The 12,152-nt window shown below is 45.3% G+C and overlaps 1 protein-coding gene across 6 annotated transcripts in view; it reads left to right on the top strand.

The window, feature by feature from the left end:
- Positions 1-12,152, top strand: part of vps13d (vacuolar protein sorting 13 homolog D) — a 157,940-nt gene that overhangs the window by 34,961 nt on the left and 110,827 nt on the right. For 5 of the 6 annotated variants that reach the window (XM_076740580.1, XM_076740586.1, XM_076740584.1 and 2 more), the window contains exons 19-27: positions 15-2,288; positions 2,402-2,553; positions 3,453-4,508; positions 4,955-5,045; positions 5,182-5,308; positions 5,412-5,592; positions 5,796-5,978; positions 11,334-11,475; positions 11,822-12,038. In XM_076740580.1, the coding sequence (XP_076596695.1) occupies positions 15-2,288; positions 2,402-2,553; positions 3,453-4,508; positions 4,955-5,045; positions 5,182-5,308; positions 5,412-5,592; positions 5,796-5,978; positions 11,334-11,475; positions 11,822-12,038 (4,423 nt within the window). The remainder of the gene's footprint in view (positions 1-14; positions 2,289-2,401; positions 2,554-3,452; positions 4,509-4,954; positions 5,046-5,181; positions 5,309-5,411; positions 5,593-5,795; positions 5,979-11,333; positions 11,476-11,821; positions 12,039-12,152) is intronic. The other variant, XM_076740585.1, reaches the window with a different exon arrangement.

Here is a 12,152-nt window from a genome sequence, read left to right on the forward strand (position 1 = left end):
TTTTTTCTTCGAAGATGATGCTAAGACCAGCTCAAAAGCTACTCATCCTGAAAGGGAAGACATGAGTGATGATGAGTACCAGACACCCCTCGCCACCCCGCCAGAGTCTCCACCACCTGAATTAGACATGTCTTTGAAAGAACAGCATAAAAGTCCTGAAATGTCCTGCCTCAGATCTCCTGAAAGTACGCAGGCCTACAGCAGAAAGCTTTATGAAAAATACTCCTTGTCCTTTAAGGACTTGCAGATAATGGTTGGTCGCTGTAAGGACAACTGGAAACACCTTCAAGAGAGTGAGGTAGGGCCTACTCATGTGGTGGAGAAGTTTAATGTCCTGGTGCAGCTTGAACAGAGACTGCGCTACACATCAGACCCCCAGCTCCCTGGGGCTGTGCTGTCAGGAACCCTACCAGACCTCAAGGTCCATATCAACCTTGAGAAGATGACTGCCCTTAGGAGTTGTTTGGCTCAGTTAAGTAGTCCATCTGTAATTGAAGGGGACAAAAGCCAAGAGAGAGACCCAAATATAAGGTCTCCCGACCCTCTTACCCTCCGCCATGACAAGATCTTTCAGAGGGAGGACAGCTCCTGGAAATTGCAAGGTTCAGCCAAGAACCTGACCCAGAGTGTGATGACTTTAGAGCAGCACACACGGGAAGTCCTGGTAGAATCCCGTCTTCTATTGGCTGAGTTTAACATTAACTATATGCAGCTTGGCATAGAGAGTGATGGCCGCTACATATCTGTTCTCAAGGTATTTGGCACAAATGCTCATTTTGTCAAACGGCCGTATGATGCTGAAGTCTCTCTGACTGTCCATGGTCTTCTTCTGGTGGACACTTTACAGACATATGGCTCAGACTTTGACCTCCTTGTGGCTTCTCATAAGCACCTCAGTTTTGACATACCCACAGGCAGCCTCCGAGAGAGCCAGCCTTCATCCCCTGTGTCATCTGATGGCAGGTCTCCTCAGCCTCAGGGCCACTATACTGAGTCATACTCTGGCATGCCCATGGATGGACTCTCCCCCATTAGTTCCTTTCTGAAAGACCAGGAGGCCCTGATTAAGCTTGAGTATCAGTTTGTGAGTTCAGACTGCCCCTCCATGAACCTGGACAGCTCCCTTCAGGTGACAAGCATGCAGGTCAATAACTTAGACATCATTCTCAACCCTGAGACCATGGTGGAGCTACTCAAGTTTCTCCAGAAGTCTTTCCCCAAAGAAGAAAGCACCTGGACATCATCAGCACAGCAACATACAAAACAGCCTTACAGTGAGGAAGGAGAGGGGACATACCAGGCCACTTATGACCAGAACAAAGAGCTGACTGTGGAGATCCACCGCCTTAACCTGCTTCTCCTTCGGACCGTGTCCATTGGCACTGTCCTGGGTGCTGAGAAGAAAGGGTTGAAGATTGCCACTGCTAGCATCACTGGTACCAAGGTCAACGTGTCCATGGGCAGTCGGTTGGACATCAATGGTTCACTTGGTTCCATGCAGTTGGTGGACCTGACCCCAGAAGGAGGCCGAAGCCAGTTTGTGGTCAGCATTGGCAGTGTTGAGGACAGCTCCTCAAGTCTTGGCAGATTGACATTTCTTTCTGACACAGGAGATTCTTCCTCAGAGGCTTTAAATTTTCGCCTCATGGAGAAATCCCATGGGGAGTGTTCCTTACAACTTCAAATGGCATCCTTGCACTATAACCACTCAGCCAAGTTCCTGAAGGAGCTGAGTCTGTCTGCCAATGAGGTAGAAGACAATTTCCGCTCCATGCTGAAAAGTGCAGCAACGAAAGTGTCAACTGTTCTAGCCACCAAAACAGCAGAGTACAGTGGTATGGTTTCACTCTTTGAGACCCCCTCACGGAGAACCCGAACCCAAAGTCAAAGCTGGGCTTATCCATTTGAGGATGAAGAAGATTTTCCCATGGAGGAACCAGAATCTACCCTAGACACATTCTTGGTCAAGCTGACCCTTAATGTCAGCATTGAATCACCAGTTGTATCCATTCCCCGTAAACCTGGACACCCTGAGCTATTGGTTGGTCATCTGGGAAGCATAACAATCCAGAATTTTGTTACTGAGCGAGACTCAGAAGGAGAAAGTTTGGAGGTGTTCGTGAAAGATATTCGACTGTATTCACTCAACATGAGTCATTTGGTTTTGAAGAGAGCACCCAAAAGGGATGTTGCTAGCAACATGTCACCATCCCACAATGGGAGCACCAATCAGGATGAACCACAGTTCACACGTCATGACTTCTTTGAATCCCTCAGCCGTGGTAAAGGTGAGAATGTTACACATTTTAAGGACAGGTGTGGTACAAATGCTAGAGTCTACAGCATACTTTGTGTATGTAGCTTGTCACACAAGTTCACATAATTTGTTTTTCTTCATCAGCCTTCCATATATTGAAAGATGCTACTATACAGTTCACCCTGGAGAAAGTCCCACTTGAAGAAGACACCCAGTTTACCTTCCTCACTGCAGAGGAGCCCTATAAGAGCACAGGGTTGCTGAGAGTTGAGGGCAAATTCGTCAACCCTGTTCAGGTATAGACTTTATCAATACTACAAAAGTTTAATCCTTTATTAAAAATAATTGCAAATCACATATACTAGCTGTATTTATATTGTGGCTAACTTGAATAAAGAAACACCAGTCACCAATAAAGGCCTTGTAAAAAATACACAGAGATTAGCCTCCACAGCATCAGTACAACAGTCATGTCAGTATTTATTAAGTGAAAATAGCTATTTTAAAAAGAGAACTTTAGAGTGATATTGATATTTAGAGTGACCATTGTATAGTAATGCTGTGGAAATGTTCACACTCATGAATGAATCAAGACAGTATGTAAACATGGAGAAACATGTTGAGTTTGTGTTAACAGAAAATGCCATCAACAGTACAACAGAAAAATAAATATTTAGGAGAATATTCAGAATTTTCTGTTGTTGAAATAGATAAAGAACCCACATACTATTTGAGAATTTAAGATAATTAGAATAAATTCCATTGCAAATCAGCATAAAGTTAAATGTAGGGGCCTTTTTTATCATTGACTTAGAGCCCAGTCTTTAGTCAAAGTTTTTAAATGCGCTGCACTCCCATGGTAAACTTGCATTGGTAATTTTAATTATTTTGGCTCACTCGACCTCATCTCAACATGGTATGGGCTTGGCTGACATCCCCCTCCCTCTCCTATGAGTTTGTTATTGTTAAAGCAGGACACATTATACCTTTAACATTTGTATTTGTGCATGGAACTTATTGACCTCATGTAATTTCAGCAAATCTCATCCCCCCCTTCAACTAGAGCAGGAGTATAATAATCTGTCACTATAAGTGGAAACATTGTTGTGGGTGTGCAGGGCATTTAGATTCAATTTTTGATGTGGGGTTACTGACTAGTCACTAACTGCATCAATATTTGACACTCTGGTGATAGGTGTTCCTGTGCAAGCCTGTGTATGAACAAGTCCTCCAGACACTGGACAATTTGTTCCTGATTGAGGAGCATCGTGTCACACCCAGTCAACCGCCTACACCCCCCCCACCGACTCCTTCCTCCACAAGACCTCACCGCTTTCCTGATCCACAGGGAGGTCTGTTTGCAAGGGACCCTCCCCATATCAGCTTCTCCCACTCATCGCTTCCCTCTCCTTTGCCTCTACAGTCTCACAAACCCACTCTTCACTCTCCCTCGTACACTCAGCTCCAAGTCACCTTGCATGTGGCAGAATTGCAGGTCCAGCTCAGTGCTGACCTGACCCAGGGCTCCCAGGGCTTAGTCAGTCTGCGCTTCCAAGATCTCGAAGGAGAGTTTACCAAAGACCACCCTCACCTACTGGCAGTCCAGCTGGCTCTGCGCTCCCTGCTAATGGAGGACCTCCTGGAGCAGAACCCTGAGTCTAAGTACAAGCATTTGATGGTGTCTCGTGGAGCTCCCAAGCCCTCGACCTTCAGTCCAAAGGAGTATCTTTCCCAAAGCTGTCCTTCAGCATCCTGTGCTCTGTACCCAGACATGCCTCGCTCACTGCCTGCACACATGGAGGAGGCCCAGAATGTTTTCCAGCTCTACCAGAGGCATCCCAGCACTCCTTCAGCTAGCAGTCGCAAATCCAAGAGAGGCCCAGACTGTCCTAGTACTCCACCTCCTTCTCCTACACACCATACTCTCTCTCCTCAGCCACCCCCAGACTTTGATGACTCTTTAGTTCATATCAATGTGCTCCTGGTGGACCAGAACCATCCAGAGTTCAAAACGCGTTATGGCAGTGTGGGAAGAAGCGTGGATGTTGACTTTAACTGCCTAGATGTTTTGATCACACTGCAGACCTGGGTGGTTATCCTGGACTTCTTTGGTATTGGCTCTACGGCCAACAATCATGCAGTGAAGGCGCATCCTATGTCACCTGAACCTGCACCAGGACATCCTCTGTATGAGCCTGACATCAGTGAGGAGGAGACAACAGAGGCCATAAACACGAAAGTGGACTTAAAGGTTGGTTACTGGGCCTGGGTGTGCTGCTGAAATAGCTGGGCTGTCCAAATAATACAAGTCAAGTTGGTAAGCTGCGGTTACATGTTCATGTGCAGTTGGTGCAAATGTGGATGTGGATACTGCATAAATAAATGTTATTTCTTATGCCACAACTACCAGCATTTTGAAGATTGTTTTGATTTATATTAGTATCCACTGTATGAATGGACACGTGTGCTATACTGCACTTTTAAGAGTGAATCTATGGTAGATATTGTAGCTGCTTTATTTTACAGAGCCATTCTATATGGTAAAACAGCAACCATTGTGGTGGCTCATAACCTTTTTCCTTGGAAAATATATGATTTTATTTTTTTATTCTCTCTCTGTGTTTCTCTGTAAAACATTAAGAATGATTTCTAAAGTAAATGCTTCATTCCTAAAGATGCCAATGTTTTTATTTTTAGGTTCATTCTTTGTCTCTCGTATTGAACAAGAAACTCAACGAGCTTGCCAGAGCAAGTGTGTCCAAATTAGCTGCTCATATGGAAATGTTGGGTGTGTATGAAAACTACAAATTGATCTTGCTTAGATAAAACAACCCCTTCACACAGCATTTTTCTTTTACATAACTACGTTCAGTCATGGAAGTAATTCGATTTTTAATGTAATCGCATTTTGTCTAATACTTCAGATCGTGACCTGTCATTACAAGGAAGTTTAGGAAGTTTGTCCCTGAGTGACCTTACCCCACATGGTGATCTCTACAGAGAGCGGTTCACTACACAAGGAGGGGAGGCCCTTATTTTCAACATCCATAAGTATATATCACAAAGGTTTGAACAGACAACTACTCTGCATGATACTGAGGAACTTGGAAGAATTGTTCTTCTTTTAGTCACCTTTGTATTCTGGTCCATTCAGATATGGCCGGCCTGATCCTTACCTGGAGCGGGAATGTGACATCAAGGTGTCCTTGAAGATGGCCTCGGTGCAGTATGTCCACACTCAGCGCTTCCAGGCCGAGGTGGTGGCCTTCATCCAACATTTCACCCAGCTGCAGGATGTCCTTGGCAGACAGAGAGCTGCAATGGAGGGCCAGGCTGTGAGTACTGCCTGCTCTGGCTCTTTACCATGATAGACTTACATACTGTAAGAAAGATAACTTAACTATGAGTATTCTCAGCTGCTACTTGTTTTCCTCTACTCTGTCTTACCTCTATCTGTTCTTCTGTTGTATCTTTCCTCCCTTCCTCCAAATCCTGCCCTTCTGCCTCTCTGCTCTCTTTCTCCTGCCTCTTCCTGCAGGTGCGGGATCATCCTCAGCGGGCATCCAGGGTTCTGCTGGATATTGAGGCTGGCGCTCCGGTCATTCTTATCCCAGAGAGCTCGCGGTCACCAAAGGTCATTGTGGCCAACCTTGGCCAGCTGAGAGTGCAGAACTGTTTCCTGCCAGCTGGGGCTCATGGGACTTTTTCCCTCAGAGACAAGGTAGAGAAACTTACCATTGCACATGTCTTCGAATGAAACATTCTCAATTTAATACTGATGCCTCTATATGACCTACATATGCAAAGGCGACCATCTGTGCTACCTCTGTACTGTATAGTTACTTTTAATGCCTGTCTCCAGCCTGTTTTCATTTTCCCACCAAAGTTTTGCAGTGAGCTTTACATTAGCCAGTTAAAGCAACATTATATAAATATTTCAATAATAGCAGCCTCAAAATAATTTTGATGGTACACTGATTTGTAACAGGGAGAATGGTGCCTTTTTCATTCCCACCCTGCACACTGAATGCCATTGCTAGTATTATGTAATTTGGATGGGTGGGGACAATCTCCTGCAAGAAGTGTGTAAGGTTTTACAGCAGTTAGTCATACACCATCAACTATGCCAGAGAACCTGAATCATATATTATAGGGGGGATGTTGTCTGGTTTTCCCTGTGATGTCTCTGGTTGCTCTGTCTAATGTCTTAGTGATTTATGGAGCTTCCTCATGCACAAATGGCTTTATTTGTTGCAAAATAATGGCTTACTGCTGCTGACATTGGCTGCTTTTAACTATCTCTAATTCTGCCTGGACCAAACTGGGAACTTGGAGCACTGGGGGATTTATAGTGTTTGCACTCCTAGCACAGGAGCTTTGGACTGTCGAGGATGTTTTCAGGCCTGGAACAGGGAATGATGGCGGGAACCGTCACCGGAATGGGCACCAGAATCAGGAGCAGCAGAGGGGGCAACAGAACTGGGCTCAGCAGCCTCTACAGACGTAATGACAGAGACTGACAAGGACGTAGAGAAAGCTAAGAAGAGAAGAAAGAGTGACCAAGTATAACCTATGTGCAAACAAACAACAGCAATAAATTTCATACTGGCTTTTAGCCATTGGCAAGAGCTTGACCAAATAAGAAGCTGCGAGGTAGCCACCAAGCAGGGATCCTTGCTAAAAAAAAAAAAAAAATGGCAGCAGGTGCTCTGGACTGATGAGCCAAAATTTGACATACTTGGCTGAAGCAGAAGGCAATTTGTTTTCCTGGAGGGGGCTGGAGAGTGGTACAATAATGAGTGTCTGCAGGTAACAGAGAAGCATGGTGGAGATTCCTTGCAAGTTTGGGGCTGCATTTCTGCAAATGGAGTTGGAGATTTGGTCGGGATTAATGGTGTCCTCAATGCTGAGAAATAGATGGCCTTCCTCTTTGCCTCCCCAGTGAGGCCCAGCACCATGAATACTTTGCAGGGGGACCACCCTGCAAATCCTTGGCAGCCCACCTCCAGAGGTTCACAGTGAGTTTTCCAGCCTTGCCTTCTGCTCTCGTCCACCAGCTCCTGGTACTTGGCATGCTTCCTCTCATTGGCCTCATCCATACGCTCTTTCCAGGGCACTGGAGCTCCAGAATGATCAACTGCTTGGTGGAATCTGACATGATATTCTTGTCTGGTCGGAGCCATGTAGATGTTATCCTGGCATTGAACTTCAGCTGTTTGCTGAGATCCACTTCCAGTTGCCAGTCAGTGGCGGAGGTGAGGAGTCCAGACTTCGCCTGTGGTTGAATGTTGGGCTTCTCACCAGCTCTGTGGAACCTGATGGTCTTTTTGTGGTGGCCCTTGATGGTGTTAATGGCCATGGCTATACCGTCAGCAACTGCCCTGAGCACCTGGTCGAGGCACCAGTGATAGCGCTCGTCTCCAAGGGTTTTTGGGCAGCTGCTTAGGATGTGTTCCAGGGATCCCCGTCCTGGACACTGGGGACAGGATAATGTTTCTGTTTTGCCCCAGACATGGAGGTTGGCTGGACTTGGCAGGACGTCGTAAACAGCCTGGACTAAAAACCTGATATGATGGAAGTCTGCTTTCCAGATGTTGGACCAGATGAATTTTCATTGCAGAACATTCTCCCATTTAGTCCATGCTCCTTGTTGCCCCATTCCCACCATCCTGCTAACTTGTTCTTCCTCCGCGCCTGCCTGCACTTCCTCCTGAGCGCGATGTTGCCACTCCGGAGACTCCAGAGCTTTGTCTGCCCACCATTTCCTGCCTGTTCGCACCTGGATGCCAGCCAATGCCACCTTTGGATCCCTGGATTCTCTGCACTGCAAGGCTTCCCATGTTCTGGACACCATGAACTCTTCCGCTGAATTGGAGCTGCAGGATGTTACTGGTGCCATACAGGGCAGAGCTGCTCAGGCTGCGCGGTAGACCAAGCCATCTACGCAGGTAGCTGCTGATGTTTCTTTCCATGGCCTCGAATGTTGTTATGGGTACTGTGTACACCAGCAGAGGCCACAGGTCCGGGGAAAGCTGGAATGCTGGTAAATCCAGGCCTTGAACCTCACTGGCAGACCTGATTTTGTCAACCCAAATCAGCCAGTCCTCAAGTACAACAGAGGTGTCAATGTAGCTGTTCCTCAGAAGGAACTCCGTTGTCGTCACAAGATGCTGAAAAAATCTTGCCTTCGATGCTTAGTAGCGAGATGGTTCTAAACTGATTGATGATCTTGGAGCCCTCTTCCTTGGGGATCCACACACCCTCTGTGCACCTCCATTGGCCTGCAACATTTCCCCTGTGCCAGATCACCCTCAAGATCTGCCAAAGGTGTTGAAGGAGTTGCGGGCAGCGCTTGTGCACAGTGTATGAAACACCGCTGGGGCGGTCCCTCTCTGGGTCGCTCAGGGTGTTATGCAGGAAGGAGTTTGCGTCCTCAGTTGAGCACATGAGGTTGCTGCTACACTTGTTCCCCAGCAGCTTCTTGGTGAAGGTAAAAGGGTTGGAGATGAAAGCGGTGTGCTTCCTCGCTCTTTTCTTCCCCCGCCTGTGGTGCCTGGTGCAGCGTCATGAGCTTCTTCCTCAGGATGTTGCAAAGCTCAGCGAGCGATTCCTGGCTTGGCTCCTCCTGCATCTCACCAGGATCAGATCCTGTGCGTTGCAATATGTTCTCCTGCTCCCTGCACTTCATCCTGGCCAGATGTATTTTTAGGCCACGTGGGTTCTTGCACACTTTTCCGCAGATGCATCTTGCATTCATGGTCGAATTCCTGCTTTCATGGGTTGACGCCATTAGGTCTGTCCAGTTGGAGCACTCATTCTCCCCCCCTCTTGGGCTACCCTGGGGGTATATCTCAGAAGGTTTTTTCGTAGCAATTTTGGGTTCCTTCCTCGCGGAAGATACAGGCTGGGGTGCTAGCCCTCCCTGTCCAGGGTGCCGTCTTTCCAAGCCGTCAATTGTCTTTCCAGTCATCACCAAACTGTCCCTGGTTGCCTAAAACAGTACTGTACTCACTGGCCAATTTATTAGGCACACCTTGCTAGTACCGGGTTGGACTCCCTTTTTCAATATTCCTTTATTTGTCCCACGAGGGGAAATTCCTTTTGCCTTCAGAACAGCCTTAATTCTTTGTGGCATACTTTCAACAAGGTGTTGGAAACATTCCTAAGAGATTTTGGTCCATATTGACATGATAGCATCACACAGTTGCTGCAGATTTGTGGGCTGCACATTCATGATGCGAATCTCCCATTCCACCACATTCCAAAGGTGCTCTATTGGATTGGATAATCTATTGGATTGAGATCTGGTGACTGGAGGCCATTGGAGTACAGTGAACTCATTGTCATGTTCAAGAAACCAGTTTGAGATGATTTGAGCTTTGTGACACGGTGCATTATCCTGCTAGAACTAGCTATCAGAAGAAGGGTAAACTGGTCATAAAGGGATGGACATGGTCAGCAACAATACTCAGGTAGGCTGTGGTGTTTAAATGATAGTTTTGGCACTGTAGGCAGGTGCCAAGTCCTGCTGAAAAAGGAAATCAGCATCTCCATAAAGCTTGTCAGCAGATGAAAGCATGAAGTGCTCTAAAATCTCCTGGTAGATGGCTGTGTTGACTTTGGACTTAAAGTTGAAGATGAAACACAGTGAACCAACACCAGCAGATGACATGGCACCCCAAATCATCACTGACTGTCGACGCTTCACACTAGGCTTGAGGCAACTTGCATTCTTTGCCCCTTCACTCGTCCTCCAGTTTCTAGGACCTGTTTTTACATGAAATTCCAAACTTTACTTTCACCTGAAAAGTGGACTTTGGACCACTGAGCAGTGGTCCAGTTTTTGTTCTCATTAGCCCAGGTAAGACGCTTCTGACTTTGTCTCTGGTTCGGGAGTGGCTCGACACTCGGAATGTGATACTTGTAGCCCGTTTTAAAGACACATCACTGCACTGACTTCAGCCTCAGTCCACTCCTTGTGAAGCACCCCCACATTCTTGAATCAGCTTTGCTTGAAAATCTCTTCAAGGCTCCGGCCATCCCTGTTGCTTGTGCAGCCAGCCCTTTCAGCAAAAATCTTCTGTGGCTTACACTTCTTATGGAGGGTGTCAACAAATGTCTTCTGAACAACTGTCAGCAGTCTTCCCTGTTATTGCAGTAGTGTGTACTAAACCTGACTGAGAGATTCAGGATATTTATACTGCAGAAATGGTGGTTTACTCAAACTTGAAATGAAATGTATTTTTAAGATACATTTTTTCTCTTTTCTTTTTGAGCTGTGGACTGTAAACTCATCAAATGCTTGAAACATATTAGTTTACATGTAATGAGTCCAGAATATATACAGTTTTCTCCTCCTGAAATAACTGACAAAAAATACTGAACTTTTCCATGATGTATATGTGCTTATTTTTAGGCAAAAGGTCACTGATAATGATGTTTAGAGATTTCCTAACAGCTTTTTCACAATTTAACACATGAAAAAGTTGTGGGATGATATAAATTCAGAATCAATTCTCAATTGGTTCTCTTCCTCCTAGACAGGTGATGTGATATGGGGAATTTTCATAGCTTAAGCTTTCACACACAAAAAAATTACAATTACCAACAATCAAATCTTGTGATATATTTAACCTAGGTTAAGTTTTCTTTGTTTCACGATCGTCATATTACTTACAGCTGTGTTTAAAAAATAGAAATAGTATTAAAATAAGTTGTGTCCTTCACTTCATTTGGTGTTGCATCGCTTTAGTTGTAACAAAATAATGTTCAGCTCTGGTTTGCAGTTTTAAATCATGTGTCATGTCAATCATGTTTAAATTTACAGTATATTAATGAGATCTAAAAGACAAATCCCATAACACCACAAACTGTGAGATTTTTATCTCCTGGCTGTCAATACCAACTGGCCTGTATTTGCAATTTTGTTGTTGAAGTGTAAAGGGATTGGTAATTGTGTTCTGTTTATTTTGTGAATTGGCCCCTTAAAAGTCATCTGTTTTCGTGTGCATGTATAATTTTTTCCTATGTTAATGTGCAACTATATGTCTCTTTTCTTTGTTTTCTCTTAAAAAAGGAGCATGTCCTGAGTGCAGCAGGGAGGAGTAGTGAGCAGAAGAAGCCAAGAAGCTCTTTCTCCTACACAATGTTCAACCTTGGCAGGCCACAGGCCCCAGACACAGGCAGAACCCCTGAGGAGGACAGCCCTAACAGCCAAGGTTAGCGTCGCTGCATAGTTTGAACAATAACTGTTACAAGTATTGTTTGTATAGAGAGCTGAGACACCTGAAAATGTGGACCTCACTAATGATAAGAAGCTTTGAAGTTTGCTTTGAACCCTTTCCAGATGCAGGCAAATGTTTGTTTGTTTGTTATCACAGAGCGACAAGGCTCGCCTTGAAAGAATCACTTAACAGAAGATGCAATCTGGACTGATATTCTTATAAGTTCCAGAAAAAGCCATAACCTTTGTTGTGACTTGTTGTCCCTTTATCAGTTATGCCATTTTTTCTCTCTCCACTCCATACTCAACAAAGTGCCACCTAATGTGTTTTTCTGCCTCAGAAGACCATGTATGCCTGTTAGACTGCATTGCCCTGGACCTGCAGGAGATGGATATCTTTGCTGCGGAGCATCTGCCCTGTCAGCCCTGGGACAGTGGTGCTAAACCCCCCAAATCCACAGACCTTATCTTTCCTTCGTATTCTGTTCGTCGCACTGGAGACAACCTGCTAAAAGACTGCTGCCGCCTCAAGCTTAAAGTGGAACGCAACCTGGACAAGTAAGTTTTTTGTTTTATTAATGACAAAAATTATAACTTTTTAACGATTAGATCGTGTTGAGAACTATGGCTCAGTCTCCACTTGCCCATCTTTTTTTTTCATAGTTGTCATAG

This window comes from Chaetodon auriga, chromosome 10 (genome assembly GCF_051107435.1).
Source record: "Chaetodon auriga isolate fChaAug3 chromosome 10, fChaAug3.hap1, whole genome shotgun sequence".
NCBI classification, from domain to species: Eukaryota; Metazoa; Chordata; class Actinopteri; order Chaetodontiformes; family Chaetodontidae; genus Chaetodon; species Chaetodon auriga.